Source organism: Ipomoea nil, unplaced genomic scaffold (genome assembly GCF_001879475.1).
Source record: "Ipomoea nil cultivar Tokyo-kokei standard unplaced genomic scaffold, Asagao_1.1 scaffold0114, whole genome shotgun sequence".
NCBI classification, from domain to species: Eukaryota; Viridiplantae; Streptophyta; class Magnoliopsida; order Solanales; family Convolvulaceae; genus Ipomoea; species Ipomoea nil.
This window is the reverse complement of record NW_017616542.1, coordinates 3,008,090-3,027,722: the sequence shown is the minus strand read 5'-3', so window position 1 is coordinate 3,027,722 and position 19,633 is coordinate 3,008,090. Positions and strand designations below refer to the sequence as shown.

Genomic DNA, 19,633 nt, shown 5'->3' with positions numbered 1-19,633 from the left:
CACCTCTTGGTCCAACGAAGCACAAAGTTGAACACTTAGCACGATTCAAGACACCAAAGTCCTACACGGATACCTACCATATAGTTCTAGACCTACGAAACATCAAGAAGACACTCAAATAGTTCCACAAAAGAACAACGGGAAGCCAAAAGATCAAATACCAAGCCAACGAATCACGGGGAACAAATCCCGAACCAAACACCACCGTGTACCCGCGGGTGGACCCACGGGTAGTACCCCACCCGTGGTCCCGCCCGCAGGAACATCGTCCCACGAGGCCTGTACCCGCGGGTAGGCCGGCGGGTGGTTCCCCGCCCGCCGTTCCGCCCGCGGGAACATTCCTGTTCCACAACAAATCCCTTCGGGGATTTTCTTCTCCAAACACAAATTCAAGTCCAAAACATGCCAAATCTCACCAAACACAACAAAATGACTTGAACCAAGGAAAATGCCAAGCAATGGCACAAAGGAACCGTAAACACAAGCTCTAGATATGCAATATCACAAGATAAATGCATAAACCCTCATATTTCATAGCAAAACACAAGTAGAATCCAAGAAATCACATATAGGTAAGCAAAATAGGTTTTGTAGAGCATGGGTTACCTCTTGAAGACCAAAAGACTTCACTTTACACCACAACAAGCTCTCCACTAGGCTCACTTCTCAAACCCACTTCAAGATCAAACCAAAAGATCATAAAGATCCTACCTTTAAGAAAAAGACAACTAAGATGGAACCAAAAAGGCTAAACAAGCTTAGATCTTACCCTCCTAGATGCCCAAATAGGTGAAAGGTTGAATCTTGGAAGCAAAACTTGGAATCTTGACAAGGGTCTCAACTTGGCTTGGAGAATAAGCTACACTTCTATTCTAGAGAGAAGGTAGAGATATTTTTCTAGGAATTGTAAGGAATGAAATGAAGAAGTCTTCTAGGTTAGGATACAATACTAACTCTTGGTGAAAAGACAAGGCTACCCTTACTAACCCTTAGAAAGTGTAAGGAACAAGGGAACTCCTCTCTAAGCACAAGGTACAACACAACTTAAAGATTGACTAGTCAAATACTAGTCCTTGAGTATTAAAAATCAGGATTTTAGGAATCAATTCCTCAAAAGAATTAGAATTAATTACTCAATTAATTAATGGATTTGAGTGTGGATTTTTGGGGTGTCACATCCTCTCCCCCTTCAAAGAAGTTTCGTCTCCGAAACTTGGGTACAACGAATTAAAAGCAAATGATAACAAGGAAACGAAATTGTGAAAAGAAATTCAAGAATAGTCCTTTTGGTCAAAAACTCCAAAAGTACTCACAAGGGTTCCAAAGCAAAGAAGAAGACATTATGAATTCAAGGATTGGTCAAGAGTTAAAAGAACGGATAGATTGAGCATCAAGAACTCTACCCTCAACACAACCACCAACTTCTAGACAACAACCAAGAACTCAACAACTAACTCCAAACACCAACTAACACACTAGCTAAACAACAAGGCAACAAGCAAAACAAGCAAGCACACAAAGCACACAACAACCTAACACCAAGCTAACAACAACCAAGAAAGAAACAACAAGAAAGAAGCGAACGGGGTTACCGCAACACAAACTAGAACTCCTCACTCTCCGACTCCTTGGCCTCTTCAGACTCTTCCTCGTCTTCGTCTCTGTGGCTTGAACTGGCTTCAATCTGGTTTAGCCTCTGATGCACTGCGACGAACTGCTTCTTCACAAACGCAAAGCCCTCGGCGATCAAACTGTTCTGCTGACGAAGAAAAGAGACGGCGTCCTGCTCTCTCTTGGTGCGAGCTTCCTTCCTTATCCGGCTTTCCTCACTGTCTGATTCACTTACTTCAGCTTCGGCGGTCTCCAGTGCTCCTACTTCTTCTTCTTGATCCACTTCCTCCTCAACTTCTTCGTCACCGCCAAACTCTGGACTGCAAGGCTCAACTTCCCGGCATGGACTCCAAGCTCGGCAGCTAACTCTGCCCGTTCAACAGGTGCATTCCTTGCAACCTCTTCTAGCGTGATGTAATTACCACTATCCAACTGAAACATATTACAACTCCGGAGATTGGCAGTATCCAACACCATCTTTCCCTCAGCCTTCGGGAGACAGCCATCCACACTAACACCTTTCTTAACCAAGATCCAACTCAGCACCATTCCATACGGCAAACTCTTCCGGTTGTGCTCCCAGCCAAGATCACCAGTCAACACAAGACTCATCACTCTCAAGACCACACGGGAACACATCCCAAACACAAAGGTTAACCACACACAAGGATAAAGACTCACCCAACGGCAACACATGCCAAACAACACAAGCCTCCGTGACTACACACGTCACGAGAGAAGATCACACAACGCCGGCTTTACAAGCCCTCGCAACATCACCCATCACGAGTTGGTATGCCTTCCTTATGCCCTGTTCCAACCTTATGGCTACCCCCAACCTTGTACCTTCTTTCCAACCATTACCTCCAGGATCCCTGTACAGCCAAGTCCAACCTTATTCCGCCGGGACCGTCGTCCCCCACCTATAACCACCAACGAACACCACCAATCACGGCAACACATGCCCGGATAACACATGTTATCCCCCAATCACGTGGACCCATCACTCAGGCCACAACTCCATAATCACGTCACGGCCACCACGAGGACCGCTGCAATACCTTGGTGACTAGTGTCCCATACCACTAATCGTGCAATCCAGGTAGAGCCACACACGCACCACAACTCAACAGGAATCAATCAAAGGATTGCAACGAAGGTATGAAACATACTCAATCAAGGAACGGGTCACAGCCCAACGACAACAACGATGGATAACACAAGTTATCATCAACCAAACGGAAGGTACAAACAACACACACGCTAGCATTAAGAACAAACTAGCATGCTTATCAACGGGGAAACTCAAGATAGTTCGAGGAACACACAAGACACCTCTTGGTCCAACGAACACAATGTTGAACACTTAGCACGATTCAAGACACCAAAGTCCTACATGGATACCTACCATATAGTTCTAGACCTACGAAACATCAAGAAGACACTCAAATAGTTCCACAAAAGAACAACGGGAAGCCAAAAGATCAAATACCAAGACAACGAATCACGGGAACAAATCCCGAACCAACACCACCGTGTACCGCGGGTGACCCACGGGTAGTGCCCCACCCGTGGTCCCGCCCGCAGGAACATCCCACGAGGCCTGTACCCGCGGGTAGGCCGGCGGGTGGCCCGCCCGCCGTTCCGCCCGCGGGAACATTCCTGTTCCACAACAAATCCCTTCGGGGATTTTCTTCTCCAAACACAAATTCAAGTCCAAAACATGCCAAATCTCACCAAACACAACAAAATGACTTGAACCAAGGAAAATGCCAAGCAATGGCACAAAGGAACCCTAAACACAAGCTCTAGATATGCAATATCACAAGATAAATGCATAAACCCTCACATTTCATAGCAAAACACAAGTAGAATCCAAGAAATCACATATAGGTAAGCAAAATAGGTTTTGTAGAGCATGGGTTACCTCTTGAAGACCAAAAGACTTCACTTTACACCACAACAAGCTCTCCACTAGGCTCACTTCTCAAACCCACTTCAAGATCAAACCAAAAGATCATAAAGATCCTACCTTTAAGAAAAAGACAACTAAGATGGAACCAAAAAGACTAAACAAGCTTAGATCTTACCCTCCTAGATGCCCAAATAGGTGAAAGGTTGAATCTTGGAAGCAAAACTTGGAATCTTGACAAGGGTCTCAACTTGGCTTGGAGAATAAGCTACACTTCTATTCTAGAGAGAAGGTAGAGATATTTTTCTAGGAATTGTAAGGAATGAAATGAAGAAGTCTTCTAGGTTAGGATACAATACTAACTCTTGGTGAAAAGACAAGGCTACCCTTACTAACCCTTAGAAAGTGTAAGGAACAAGGGAACTCCTCTCTAAGCACAAGGTACAACACAACTTAAAGATTGACTAGTCAAATACTAGTCCTTGAGTATTAAAAATCAGGATTTTAGGAATCAATTCCTCAAAAGAATTAGAATTAATTACTCAATTAATTCATGGATTTGAGTGTGGATTTTTGGGGTGTCACATCCTCTCCCCCTTCAAAGAAGTTTCGTCCCGAAACTTGGGTACAACGAATTAAAAGCAAATGTAACAAGGAAACGAAATTGTGACAAGAAATTCAAGAATAGTCCTTTTGGTCAAAAACTCCAAAAGTACTCACAAGGGTTCCAAAGCAAAGAAGAAGACATTACGAATTCAAGGATTGGTCAAGAGTTAAAAGAACGGATAGATTGAGCATCAAGAACTCTACCTCAACACAACCACCAACTTCTAGACAACAACCAAGAACTCAACAACTAACTCCAAACACCAACTAACACACTAGCTAAACAACAAGGCAACAAGCAAAACAAGCAAGCACACAAAGCACACAACAACCTAACACCAAGCTAACAACCAAGAAAGAAACAACAAGAAAGAAGCGAACGGGGTTACCGCAACACAAACTAGAACTCCTCACTCTCCGACTCCTCGGCCTCTTCAGACTCTTCCTCGTCTTCGTCTCTGTGGCTTGAACTGGCTTCAATCTGGTCCAGCCTCTGATGCACTGCGACGAACTGCGCCTTCACAAACGCAAAGCCCTCGGCGATCAAACTGTTCTGCTGACGAAGCAAAGAGACGACGTCCTGCTCTCTCTTGGTGCGAGCTTCCTTCCTTCTCCGGCTTTCCTCACTGTCTGATTCACTTACTTCAGCTTCGGCGGTCTCCGGTGCTCCTACTTCTTCTTCTTGATCCGCTTCCTCCTCAACTTCTTCGTCACCCCAAACTCTGGACTGCAAGGCTCAACTTCCCGGCATGGACTCCAAGCTCGGCAGCTAACTCTGCCCGTTCAACAGGTGCTTTCCTTGCAACCTCTTCTAGCGTGATGTACTCACCACTATCCAACTGAAACAGATTACAACTCCGGAGATTGGCGTATCCAACACCATCTTTCCCACAGCCTTCGGGAGACAGCCATCACACTAACACCTTTCTTAACCAAGATCCAACTCAGCACCATTCCATACGGCAAACTCTTCCGGTTGTGATCCCGGCAAAACACCATGTGTTGCATCATCAAAGCAGGCAGATTGAACTTAACCATATTCTTCAGACAGAAAGCAAAGGTGCACTCCAACTTACCCAACAAACTGCTCTTGTTGTTATTAGGCAACAAACAATCTGACACCAACATCACCAAGATCCTTTGTTCCGCAGACAACCACTTCCTTTCCGGCCTCGAAGCTGAGTGAAACCACTCGTACGACCAAACAGATAGCTCAAATAGTCACGGTACCCCATGGTATCCGTACTAATCCAAGAATGACCACTGTACTGAGCCACTCCGGTAGCAGACAAACTCAACAACTGAGCCAACCTCTTCTCAGACAACACAACTTTCACACCTCTCACCTTAGAGGTGATCTCAAGCCTTTCACCTTCCTTCGTCACAACCATGTGACGGTAAAACTCTTTCACCAAACTCGGGTAAGTCTCGGCCCTTATGGCGAGAAACCCATCCAACAAACTTGAAACTTAAGCAAATCCAACAAGGAACTTGAAAAAGATTCCGGATCAAAAGCTTTACCTTCAAGCACAAGGTAGTGGGCATCCACCCATTCCGCTTTCCTAGCAAACTTGACCTTCTAGGCATGGTAGGAGATGATCCAAAGCTCAACAAACAAAGCCACAACTTCTTCTTCACACCCACACTCTCGCTGCTCCTCTCTCTCTCGCACGCTCTCTCTCTCGGCGACACAACACAGCGGCTCGGCGGCGGGCAGCGGTGCGGTGAGGCTCCCGGCGAACGGCGACGGCTGCGGGTGGCGGTTCGGTGGTGGCCGGCGACGGGTGGAAGGGATGCTACCGGTTGGGGATGGGGTTAGGGTGGTTCACGGTAGGGAGAAGGAAAAAGGAGAAGAGGAGAAAAATTTTGGGGATTTAGAGATTTGGGTGAAATTGGGAAAAAGATGATTAAATTTGGGGATTTTTGAACAAAGTGGGAATTTAAGGTTTAGGTGGAATTAAAATTGGTTAGGTTTCAAGAAAGACAATTGGCTCAAGCGGTTTAGAGGTTGGGTTGACAAAAATTAGGCTCGGTTTGAAACTCCAAGGTTATATTTAAACATTAGGCTTGGCTTTTAAACTACACAAGGAGAGGTTTTTGGTATGGATTTGCTATTTTCAAATCAAAGAATACTCAGAAAAATTTTAGGAAATGCACAAGGGATTGTTGCAAGAGCAACCAAGTACAAGGGTGGAAGAATTGATCTAAGCACAAGATAACTCAAGGATAGATGGCTACCACAAGACAAGATTTAAAAGCCAACTAGAGAAGTACTTAGCAAGAAAAGAGTCTATACTAAGCATCCAACGAATTACTAACAAGGAAAGCATGCCGAGGATTGCCAAACAAAGACAACTACGAAACACAAGATAGCACTCAAGGCAACAAAGGACACAGCACACTCGGGAAACAAGGATAGGCTCGAAAACAAGGGTTACCTGCTAACTCTTCCTCCACCAGACCCTCCGACTCCGCCTGCGAACGCGCCATCACGAAGACCCTCCCAGACTAGCTCCAACGGCTCCGCGACCTGAACTCCCTCCTGGTGCTCCTCCGGCTCTCGGGATGGTGGCAGCGCTCTCTGACCAGCAAGCTGGGGACACTCCGCGACTCGGTGACCAGCAACTCCACAACGAAAACACCTAAACGCCTGGCCATAACAATCTTGGCCCGCGTGCACTTTCCCACACTTACGACAACCAACCGACTTAGCTTGAACCTGAGGCTCCATTCTGATAGGTCCTTGAGAAGAAGACGACACAACTCTAGCCGGAAAACTCAGTCGGGGCTTCTTGAAGATAGAAAAACCTCCACTCTCAACTCTCTTCTTGGCCAACTCCAACGAACCCCTCTGAAGCTGCTGAACGCGAAACAGATCCGCGGCACACAGATACGCATCCTTAAAGGAACTAGGCCTACTCACCGTCAACGCTTTTCGTGCCTCATAATTCAGACCGGCAACGAAACGCTCAACCTTGGCAAGCTCTATAGGCACCAACATCCTTGCGAAGCGCGCCAGCTCTAAGAACTTCCTGTGGTACTCAACCACAGATAAGGGTCCTTGCTGCAGATGAAGGAACTCATCAAACATGGCGGCTCGCACATGCGGTGGTAGAACCTTTCGCGCATTCTGTCCTTGAGCGCGGTCCAATCAAACCCAGGCTCTTTAAGGAAGGTCGGACCTTCGTGGACCCACCACAAATCCGCTTCCTGGAAGAAGTAGAACGTTGCCAGTTCTACTCTCCTCTCTTCGGGACAGCCCACCACGGTGAAAACCTTATCAAACACCCGTAGCCACTCTTCAAGGACTACAGGGTCTTCCTTGCCAGCGAAGGATGGCGGCCGATGCCCTGACACCAAACGACCTACATCGCGATGCCCAGCAGGAGGCGGAGGTGGCACAGCTTGATTGTTGTTCAGCAAGGCTTCACTGAGCGACTGCATCGTCTGCGTCAGCTGATGGAGATTCTAAGCGAGCTGCTCGTTGGTCGGGGTCTCTGGGTGCGAGCGCGGGGACGAGGAGGCATCGCAGACTTCTACAACAACAACGAGATTACCAAAAAGAGCAAACAAGCAAGACAGCAAACAACACACATCTCACCGCGCAACCTAGAGTCCTAAGCCTAACACTTAGCTTCTTAAGGTCGCTTAGAGGTCTCAAAACACACTTAACCACTTAGAAAGTCTAGACTTAACTCATCCTAGGCTCAAAAACTAGGCTCTGATACCAACTGTAACACCCCCCAAAAACAAGGCCAAATTGAAGCCCTAACACAAGCAGATTAACAACCAAACTAGCACAGCGAAAGATAAACGGAAACTGGATAAAAGAAAATCCAAAAAGGGGTGTTATGCCACGTATACCACACTAGGTAACGCTAAGGCAACAATCTGCAAGTGTATAATACTATCCCAATACATCAATCTAAAACAGTCTAAAAACATTGGCGCACAAGCCACAAAAACACAAAGTTGCTAAGCTACCAGGCTCTAGACATCGCTCTCGTCTAAACACCACTTGAAAGATACAAAGATAAACATTGGGACGACGCCGGGTCAGCGAATAATGATGGTAACCCACCAATACCGTTAAGTATCATAAATAGGTAGATATAAGATATAAAAACCATTTTCGAAACGGAATACATATATATAAGTCAAAAGCTAAGATCACCAGTTAACACAAGACTCATCACTCTCAAGACCACACGGGAACACATCCCAAACCACAAAGGTTAACCACACACAAGGATAAATACTCACCCAACGGCAACACATGCCAAAACAACACAAGCCTCCGTGACTACACACGTCACGAGAGAAGATCACACAACGCCGGCTTTACAAGCCCTCGCAACATCACGCATCGCGAGTTGGTATGCCTTCCTTATGCCCTGTTCCAACCTTATGGCTACCCCCAACCTTGTACCGTCTTTCCAACCATTACCTCCAGGATCCCCTGTACAGCCATGTCCAACCCTATTCTGCCGGGACCGTCGTCCCCCACCTATAACCACCAACGAACCACCACCAATCACGCCAACACATGCCAGAATAACACATGTTATCCCCTAATCACGTGGACCCATCACTCAGGCCACAACTCCATAAGCACGTCACGACCACCACGAGGACCGCTGTAATACCTTGGTGACTAGTGTCCCATACCACTAATCATGCAATCCAGGTAGAGCCACACACGCACCACAACTCAATAGGAATCAATAAAAGGATTGCAACGAAAGTATGAAACATAATCAATCAAGGAACGGGTCACAGCCCCACGACAACAACGATGGATAACACAAGTTATCATCAACTAAACGGAAGGTACAAACAACACACACGCTAGCATTAAGACAACAAACTAGCATGCTAATCAACGGGGAAACTCAAGATAGTTCTGAGGAACACACAAGACACCTCTTGGTCCAACGAAGCACAATGTTGAACACTTAGCACGATTTAAGACACCAAAGTCCTACACGGATACCTACCATATAGTTCTAGACCTACGAAACATCAAGAAGACACTCAAATAGTTCCACAAAAGAACAACAGGAAGCCAAAAGATCAAATACCAAGACAACGAATCACGGGGAACAAATCCCGAACCAAACACCACCGTGTACCCGCGGGTGGACCCACGGGTAGTACCCCACCCGTGGTCCCGCCCGCGGGAACATCGTCCCACGAGGCCTGTACCCGCAGGTAGGCCGGCGGGTGGTGCCCGCCCGCCGTTCCGCCCGCGGGAACATTCCTGTTCCACAACAAATTCCTTCCGGGATTTTCTTCTCCAAACACAAATTCAAGTCCAAAACATGCCAAATCAAACCAAACACAACAAAATGACTTGAACCAAGGAAAATTCCAAGCAATGGCACAAAGGAACCCTAAACACAAGCTCTAGATATGCAATATCACAAGACAAATGCATAAACCCTCACATTTCTTAGCAAAACACAAGTAGAATCCAAGAAATCACATATAGGTAAGCAAAATAGGTTTTGTAGAGCATGGGTTACCTCTTGAAGACCAAAAGACTTCACTTTACACCACAACAAGCTCTCCACTAGGCTCACTTCTCAAACCCACTTCAAGATCAAACCAAAAGATCATAAAGATCCTACCTTTAAGAAAAAGACAACTAAGATGGAACCAAAAAGGCTAAACAAGCTTAGATCTTACCCTCCTAGATGCCCAAATAGGTGAAAGGTTGAATCTTGGAAGCAAAACTTGGAATCTTGACAAGGGTCTCAACTTGGCTTGGAGAATAAGCTACACTTCTATTCTAGAGAGAAGGTAGAGATATTTTTCTAGGAATTGTAAGGAATGAAATGAAGAAGTCTTCTAGGTTAGGATACAATACTAACTCTTGGTGAAAAGACAAGGCTACCCTTACTAACCCTTAGAAAGTGTAAGGAACAAGGGAACTCCTCTCTAAGCACAAGGTACAACACAACTTAAAGATTGACTAGTCAAATACTAGTCCTTGAGTATTAAAAATCAGGATTTTAGGAATCAATTCCTCAAAAGAATTAGAATTAATTACTCAATTAATTCATGGATTGGAGTGTGGATTTTTGGGGTGTCACATTACTGATGCAAATGTGCACACAACTTCTTCTACAATTTCTCAATATGACAAGATAAAGACTCTCCAAAGTGGATATGAGTTTTTGGAAAATAATACTTAGGCTCACGTTGGCCACTTATGCACTTTTAAAACATGATATGCTCAAATGGAATTTACTGTAACATGCTTCAATTTCTATTCACTGTGAAATCTCAATAATTCAATAAATCATGCTTGTAAATCATAACTTGAAAAATTTTCTCCACAAACACTTAGCAAGTATTTAATATGCACTAGGAACTCAAAATACTCAACTCAAGCTCATTCACTGTAACTCAAATCAAGATAAGCATGCTCTGCACATTCTCATACTTAGAAACTTGGCAACATTCTCAATTTATCATAGTATACACTTAGGCATGCTTTTTCTAATTAAACTCGACAAACAAAGCTCATGCTTCTCCATCTAATAACCAGTTAATAACATGCTCAACATATAGATGATCAAGTCTGATATGCTTTTAATCTCATTCACTGGACATACTACTGCAACAATTTCATTTACAACATCTACCACAAAGAACTCATTTCTTCTCCAAATTCAACGAAATCAATGTCTAAACGTGCGTCAAGATGGCCCCGAGGTTCCGAGCCACAAGGGCCCGCGACTCTTGGTCCGAAACGACACGTAGCTGAGCCACAAGGGCCCGGCCACTGCACAGCCACTCAACAATGGAGGCCTCGGCGGGACTAGCCGAGTCCCACCCCCTTGCCCCGGTAAACTCACGGCTCAGGGCAACGGTCCTCTCCCAGGGCCGTTCCCTAGAGCCAATCTCTCACGGGCTGGCCAACAGCCTCCTCTGAGGACCGTTGGCTAGGCCCGTGAAGTCTACTGGTGCACACTGTCTGGTGCACCAGATAACTTCTTTCATCTACAAGGATTTTCTCAGGCAAACCAACACTTCCAAAACATCAACAACATATCAAAATTCAACAATAGATCACTTAATAGCTCAAACACTTCAATGAACTAGCATTTCTACACCAAAATAGACTTCACAGAGTTTAAGAAAAAGCTTTGGGAGTTCATGGGTTATACCTTTGAAGCTTTCTTCTCCTTGCTTGGATCCCACCTTCTTCCCAAGCTAGATTCCCCCTTCTTCACCTCCTAAACATCCCAAACAAATCACAACAACTCACTACCAAGTTCTCAGAGAAAGGATGAATGGATGAAAAGAGAAGTTAGAAACCTTACTGTGCTTTCTTCTTGTTTGCACCTTAAGGTTGGGAAAGCCAAGATTGGAATCAAAGACGCAAATGTCTGATAACTACTCCTTATATAGTGGCTCTAAACCCTAGGATGATTCCTCATGATTGGTGAAGGGTAAAAGGGTAAACACTTTGGCTAGAAATGTTATCAGACAAAGTGTTGGTAGCTTGTGGTCCATCATGCTTCATGAACCAATGTTAGAATTGATATTTAAAATAGTTTGGGGTTGAAAAGGAATTTTCCCAAAGATAATTTCTAGATAAACACTTGATTTAGGCTTCTCAGAATTGTCCTGCTTTCACTCAGATAGGTTTCTTAGTTCAAAACTTGGTACGCGATGTACATGAAAATTTAGGATGTTGGATTTAAATCAAGTCTTCGTGTCAAATTTATTTAAAAGTGGCTCAAAATAATTTATTCAACACCGATTTCATCGCAAAAATTTTTATGGAGTGAAAATTAGTTATCTTGAAATTTCTTAAAACTGGATTTATAAAATTAAATTTTAGTTTGTCACAATAATCAACTACAATTATTTAACTGAAATTCGAAGAACCAACACAGGAAGAATAGTCAATTAATATAATCAAATTAGCCTAATCCCAATTCCCTAGTTTAAATTTCTAGCCAAGAATCATAATTGAATGCATAAACTATTCAAGAAATTTGATATATCGAAAGGAAGTATTAATATGAAAATTTAACCTAACTAACAAAAATAAAAGTAGAGACAGAACTAAGAAACGATAACTTAAAGAAACAATAGCCCCAATTAAAGCTCAGAAATCTCCTGCGGTGAAGTCTCGAATCTCTTCTCTTTTCTTCGCCGATGATCCTTCGCCCGACGAACCTGCTGCTGCTCCCAAGCTTTCTTTTTCTTCCTCTACTGTTTTTCTCGTCTTTTTCTTTTGTCGTACCCCAAAACAAAAACAATTTAAAAGGGTTCTTTTTCTTATGTTTTCCTCTACTGCCGTGAAAGAAAACTGTTGGTCCTAAAAGAGGTAAGGTGAAAGTCTAGAGGGGGGGGGGGGGGGGGTGAATAGACTTTCAAACTTTTTCGCACAGCACAACAATTGCCAAGCTAGAGATAAACCAAAACTCTTAACTAGATTGTTAGAGTATGGTGCACAGCGGAATTAAATAAAGATAAAGTGTGTGTGAGATTGTGTGAGCTATATCTCGTGTAGAGCAAGTAAAGAGCAGTAAGTAAAGAAAGCAATAAAGAACACAAGACAATTATAGTGGTTCGGAGGTGGTGTAATCCGGCCTCCTACTCCGCTTGTTCTTATCTCCAAGAGCAATTCACTATATCTACCACTTCTTGGTTCCAAGATACAATGAATTCCGTGATCTAGTGCTTTGATCACCAAGCCCGCACTAATCACGGCCAGTGACACCACACTGCTGCTTCGGGTTTCATGTCGCCGCGCTACTATCCCAGGATTTCACGACTCCGCGTTACTTTCCCCCCGTCTTGCACACTCCGGTAGAAACGTATCCCGTGATCTAGTGCTTTGATCACAAAGCCCGCACTAATCACGCCCAGTGCCTCTGACACTACTGCTTCAGATCTCACAGCTCCGTGTGACAATCCAGGATTTCACAGCTCCGTGTGACAATCCAGGATTTCACAGCTCCGTGCTACTTTCCTCCCTTCTCTTGTTTTGCTCCAAAACAAGTGTTGTCTTCCTTCCAACTTCTGAGACTCTGTAGAATATCGTCAATGATGCGCAGGTCTCTTTGATGAAGATGAAACACTCTGGAATGATTTCTCTTGAACGCTCTGAGTATTTTCTCTCTTTGAGTGTATCAAGTTAAGCACTTGATTTTTATGCTCTGTTTTGCTCTGTTCAAGAACTCTCTAAATATTTCTCTTTAAGCTCTCAAAGTTCTTTTTCTTTTCTCACTTTTCACTTGAAGATTTCTTTTGGTATGTTCTGTACCAAATGAGATTTTTGCTCTTTGCTTTCTTATGCTCTATTGCTCTATTCGTTCCCCCTTTTTTTTTTAGTTCGTTGTTTCTGCTCTGTCTTCAAGTCTTCATATCTTCATCCTTTTATAGCTGGTAATGAGAATCTGTCCGTTGGAAAGAAACGATCTCATTTTTGAAATCTTGTATCTTTTGTCAGATATCTTATCTTATCTTCTGCAAAGTGTCAAAAGAGATAAGCTAGCCGTTGGTAGAGCTTCAACTTCATGCAAATGAGTACCCAAACTTCATCTGATATTCCTCTGGTTTTCTCACGTCTCTTGGAAATATCTGGGTCTCAGTTTTGTGTAGAATGGCTTCTCTGATCAGCTCTGAAGTGGTTTTGGGATTTAAATACTGCAAAAATATTCTTTAATTTAGTCCCATACTAATTAGACTAGTATTTTTCCTTGTGAGAATATCTTTACTGTAAGTTTTTCTTCATCTTCTTCATTCTCACGTCTGGGTGTTCTGATGTTTCAAATTGGCTTCAAATTTGCTTTGAACTTCCTCCTAATTTGAATTTCTCCTTTGAAATTGACACCCAATTGCAATTGGTTGTAATTGGCACCCAATTGACTTTGACTTGTAATTGGCTCCCAATCTACTCCTGGTGCTTCAATTGCTTCCCAATTTGAATTATTTGACTTTGACTTTGAAATTGGCTCCCAGACTTCTTTGAATCGGTCCCCAATCACACCGCCCGTCGCTCCTACCGATTGAATGATCCGGTGAAGTGTTCGGATCGCGGCGACGTAGGCGGTTCGCTGCCCGCGACGTCGCGAGAAGTCCACTGAACCTTATCATTTAGAGGAAGGAGAAGTCGTAAAAAGGTTTCCGTAGGTGAACCTGCGGAAGGATCATTGTCGAAACCTGCCACAGCAGAACGACCAGAGAACACGTTTGTTATTTACTATCGTCGTCCGGAGACTCGTTTTGACGAAAATTCTCCTGGGATATCTTTTGAGTAGCATTGACGTGATTTTCATATCATGCAACTTCTTCTTTAATTTGTCATTTTCTCCAGACAAATTCTTGATTCGGCTTGATATCTTCTTCTTCTATTTTCATGCATCTTCCTCTGTTTTTTTCTCTTTTGCAATTTAAATAATTTCCCGATCATGGTCTAAGACTCTACTAGACCTATAAAATAAAATTGGGGGTTCTACAAATACATATTTGGCATATCAAAACCATTACACTTTATTCCGAACAATTTCCCTCCTTTTGATAATGCCAAAACCTATACTCAGTCATTCGCTTTAAGTCTTTGAAAAATAATCATCTTGCTCAATTTTATTTGACAAAGCCAAGATGAGTTTAACAAATGTTTTTCTAGACACAATCAAAAGAAACTTGTGAATTAATTTTTAGACAAGCTCCTAAACACATCTTGAATTATTTTATTTTGGCAGAAGTATCAAATAGCCCCCTCTACTATCGCGAAGTGCTCAATTCCCCCCCCCCCCCCCCCCCCCTCACGAACCAAAATATAGTTTAATTAGCCACACTAACCATCCAACTTTGTTCTAATAGCATTTTTCGCAGGTTACCAGCCTGTTGCCAATGACACTAACCGGTTACGCTGAGGTGGCTTGTCTACATGGCAATAATTAACAAAATTTCCATACAACTCATCAATCGACTACACCAATCGTGAAATTAGGCATTCCCAAATTCCCAATTCGTGAAACCCTATCCCGACAGTCCGACACCATTGACGACACTGGAGAAGCAGCGTTGATTGACGAGCTGCATTGGAGTACCCCTCAACGACAATGGAGAAGCCAAGGTCGATGTCATTGACGATAGTAGAGAAATGTGGATTGACGAGTTGCGTTGGAGTACCCATCGACGACAGAGGAGAAGCGTGGATTGACGAGCTACGTTGGACTACCCGTCGACGCCATTTACAACTAACTAGGTAAGATTTGCTTTGCTTTGAAATAAATAGATGAGAAAATGGTTTGATTTCTTGCTTTGCTGTCATGTTTTGCTTCGTTGTCATGCTATGAATATCTCAAATTAAATATGCTCTGCTTATTGTTCTGTGTCATGCTTTGCTTTGCTTTGTTGTCATGCTCTGAATATCTCAAAACAACAGTATTAGAAAAGTTAAAGTGTTGTCCTGCTTTGCTTTGTTTTCATGCTTTGAATATCTCAAAATAGTTTTAGAGAAGTTAAAGTGTTGTGGTCCTGCTCTGAAAAGCTCAAAATAAATATGCTTGTTATTCTATGGTCCAGACTGTATGTGGTCCTGCATTTGTGGTCCTACAATTTCCAGGCTTAAATTGTTTGTTTGTTGTGATTTTCAATTTCTGTATTTAATAATGGTGAGAACATGTGCAACAGATGATTTTTGTCTAGTTGTGATTTTTATACTGTGCATTTGCTTATTCTATTTCAGGATGTCAGATATTATTGAATTACTTATTCACCATGGTGGTAACTTTGTAAAAAACCGTAGCCTTAAGTATGTAGGTGGAGAAGTAGAATCTGTAAAAATTGACGCAGACTACATATGCTATCCACATCTTATGAAGTACATAAAAGAGCAACAATAGGGAAACATTATATCACTCACATACAAATTACCTGAGGAATCTTTTAAGTGCTTGAAACTTTTAAATAATGATGCTAGCAGTATGCACTTAGTTGAGATAACTTTGAAGGGTAAGAGGTGTGAAATATATGTTGAACATGGGTTAGATGATCCAGAGTTGGTTACTTTTATGAGCTTACCTGCCCCTGAAACTGTAGAAACAGAAATAGATGATAGCGCTCAAGCTGGGTGTTTGAGTGATATTGAATTGAATTTTGATGGCTTTGAGGGTGGTGTCGGGGCAGAAAAAGGAGGGGAAGTAGGGTCAGACTTTGAAACTGAAGGTGGGGAAGATAATGATGGAGAAACTGATGGTGGGCCTTACAGTGATGAAGAAAAAGATGGTGGGGCTGATGATGGGGCTGAAACTATGGGTAAGCAACCTGAAACTACTACTGTGGATGAGCATGAAGGGAATGAATCTGTTTACTATGATTCAGATGATCCTCCTACCATTCAAGAAGAGAATGACAATGATGTTGGTGAAGAGGTCCAATCTAGTAGGATGAAATCTAGATATCCTATATATAATCCAAAGTCCGATCCACCTCAGATTGAGTTAGGAATGTTGTTTGATGATAATGTGCAATTTAAAAATGCAATGATTAGTTATGTTGTACATAATAAAAGAGACATTTGTTGGGAAAAAATGAACATAAATATGTCAGGACTGAGTGTAAAGGAGAGGGTTGTCCATTCTACTGTAGTGCAGGGTGGGAAGATAGATACAAATGCTTTCAAGTAAAGTCAATTAATCTGGTCCATAGATGCAATTCAAAGTACAAGCTAAGGGTTGTGAGTCAAAAGTAGCTTGTAGATAAATTAGAGGACAAAGTCAGAAAGGATCCTTGCATTGGCTTTACTCAATTGAAGAATGACATAAAGGCTGATTTAAAGCTCAATATCTCAATAAGCATGGCTAGAAGGACTATCAAAGGAATTATAAAGAAACTGGATGCGGGCTATGAAGGGCAATTTAAGAGACTAAGAGATTATGCTCAAGAATGTCTCAACTCGAATCCAGGTAGCACTGTTAAGATAGAAACAAATAAGGTTGTTCAAGATGCTCCATGTGTGTTTCAAAGAATATATGTATGTTTTGCTGCTGTTAAAAAAGGGTTTGTAGAAGGCTGTAGGAAGGTGATTGAGCTAGATGGGTGTTTCTTAAAAGGTATGTTGAAGGGAGAGATTCTAACTGCGGTTGGTAGGGATCGAAACAATCAAATGTATCCTATTGCCTGGGCTGTTGTTGAGATTGAGAATAATTCTTCTTGGAGATGGTTTCTGGATTTGTTGAAGGGAGATCTAGGGATGTGGGACACCACTGACTGGACAATTATGAGTGATCAACAAAAGGTATGCAATTCAGTTTTTGTACATGTTTATTTACTCTTTTTTGCTAACTTAAATAGACAAAACTACTGCAATTCAGATTGCTTATTTTTACTGCAATTCAGATTTCTTTTTTACTGCAATTCAGATTAAGAACTGTTTTTTGCTAACTTTAATTCAGATTGCTTATTTTTAATAGACATAAACTACTGCAATTCATATTGCTTATTTTTTCTGCTAACTTTATTTGCTAACTTTAATAGACTGCTTTAATACTGATATTTGCTAACTTAATTAGACTTTAATAGACATAAACTACTGATATTTGCTAACGTTATTGGACTTTAATAGACATAAACTACTGATATTTGCTTATTTACAGATTGCTTATTTTGTGCAGGGTCTAAGTACTATTATTGCAGAATTATTTCCTGGGATTGAGCACAGGAATTGTGCAAGGCATGTCCATGCTAACTGGAGTAAAAGTCATAGAGGCAAGGTGATGAAAAAGCTTTTCTGGTAATGTGCTAAGGCTACCACAGAAGCACAACAACAGGAAGAACTCAAAGCATTAGAAAAGATAGACTTGAATGCAAGGAAAGACTTAGACAAATACCCAATGAAGATGTGGTGTAAAGCCTTTTTCAGGACAGAGGTGAAGTGTGACATAGTGGATAAGAACCTTTCAGAAGCCTTCAACAATACACTCTTAAAGGCTAGGTCTAAACCAATAGTTTCAATGTTAGAGGACATCAGAGTTGGAGTGATGAAGAGGATTGCTGCGAAGAAGTATTTAGTTGAAAAGTGGAATGGCCAATTTGGGTCATTTATTATGAAGAAATTAAATGACAACATTGTTGAAAGTGTTGGTTGGGAGGTGGATTTTAATGGTGATGATGGATATGAGATAAAGAAGGGGAAGCATCAATATAAGGTGAGTATAGAAAGGAGAACTTGTTCTTGCAGATCTTGGGATCTCACTAGAATCCCATGTTCACATGCAGTTTGTGCTATTTTTGACAAAGGAAGACAACCGGAAGAGTTTGTGCATGATTGGTACTCTAAGGATGTGTATATCAAAACATATACACATGTGATTCAACCCTTAAATGGTGAGATGTTTTGGCCAAATACTCAAAGTGATAAGATACATGCACCTGCTCCAAAGAAGATGACTGGAAGGCCTAAGAAAAGAAGAAAGTAAGAAGAATCAGAACCTAGGCCTTCACAGTCCACTACTCATTTGTCTAGGAAGGGAAGAGTGATGACTTGTGCATTGTGTAAGCAAAAGGGACACAACAAACGTTATTGTCCTAATCAACCAAGTCAGACTAGAAGTTCAAGTGCAAGAGGAGAGACTTATGCTACAAGAGGTGGCCATTCTGGTGCTGCAACAGGTGGAAGACAAGTTGGGCTTGGTATATATACAAACCCACACACCGGAGAAGTCACACTAAATGTAAGGAATGATGTTCACTACTTTACTTGCCCTATTGTTGTGTTACTTTGGAAATAATTAACTTATGGTTTTATTTTTGTATAGCATGGATTACCAAGTCAACGAGTGATATATAAACCTAGAAGGGGGAGGACCAATACACCAAGCACAAGTGGAGGGAATTAACTCTGATGTAGTTCTCTGTTGGTAGTGTAGCAATGTTTTGGATATCACTTGTAACTATGTTATGTTTTATTTTTGCAAGTCTAACTGTTTTGTAAACAAGCCAGTAATGAACTTGAACTTGTTATTGCAGTAATTGAACTATTTGGCAGTAATGAACTCTGTTTGGCAGTGTGAATTTTGGCAGTAATGAACCATTTGAACTCTGTTTGGCAGTGTGAATTTTGGCAGTAATGAACCATTTGAACTCTGTTTGTTTTGGCAGTGTGAATTTTGCAGTTTAATTTGGCAATGAATTGTGTGAACTTGACAATGAATTCTGCAGTCAATTAGTGCATTACAAACTTGGCCAAACTTTGACAAAAAAACGTTAGTTACCATTAGCAATTTTTCCATTTCTTTTCAACTGTTGTGTATTGAATTACTCTAATTTGCTAATTTTTGAGTAATTCATGGAATAGAAGAGTTAAAATATAAGCCATTTGCAGATACTACAACGTGTATAACTTGAAGATACTCGTCCCCAATTACCATTGGCACAATGTTATTAGCATTCATACAAAAACCATACATGCCATTCGATTGAATTCTACAACTAAAACAATTAAAAACCATACAGAATCTTTACAGAAAT

The 19,633-nt window shown here is 42.1% G+C and overlaps 2 protein-coding genes across 2 annotated transcripts; both read left to right on the top strand.

The window, feature by feature from the left end:
- The first annotated feature begins 14,929 nt into the window (after positions 1 to 14,929).
- On the top strand, positions 14,930 to 16,791 carry LOC109153695. Its single transcript, XM_019301608.1, has 2 exons — positions 14,930 to 15,368; positions 15,852 to 16,791. The coding sequence occupies exon 2, from the start codon at positions 16,090 to 16,092 to the stop codon at positions 16,789 to 16,791; it is 702 nt and encodes a 233-aa protein (XP_019157153.1). The 5' UTR covers positions 14,930 to 15,368; positions 15,852 to 16,089.
- On the top strand, positions 16,722 to 18,362 carry LOC109153610. Its single transcript, XM_019301493.1, has 4 exons — positions 16,722 to 17,402; positions 17,779 to 17,897; positions 18,027 to 18,312; positions 18,345 to 18,362. Exons 1-4 carry the CDS (start codon positions 16,962 to 16,964, stop codon positions 18,360 to 18,362), a joined length of 864 nt encoding a protein of 287 aa, XP_019157038.1. The 5' UTR covers positions 16,722 to 16,961.
- Positions 18,363 to 19,633: the final 1,271 nt, after the last annotated feature.

Bases quoted from the DNA above. Each gene is read 5' to 3' on its own strand.
- LOC109153695 (XM_019301608.1), top strand. From the start codon at position 16,090: ATGCACTTAGTTGAGATAACTTTGAAGGGTAAGAGGTGTGAAATATAT.
- LOC109153610 (XM_019301493.1), top strand. From the start codon at position 16,962: ATGGCTAGAAGGACTATCAAAGGAATTATAAAGAAACTGGATGCGGGC. The intron at 17,403-17,778 runs GTATGCAATTCA...TATTTTGTGCAG, and splicing joins TTATGAGTGATCAACAAAAG to GGTCTAAGTACTATTATTGC. The intron at 17,898-18,026 runs GTAATGTGCTAA...AGCCTTTTTCAG, and splicing joins GTGATGAAAAAGCTTTTCTG to GACAGAGGTGAAGTGTGACA.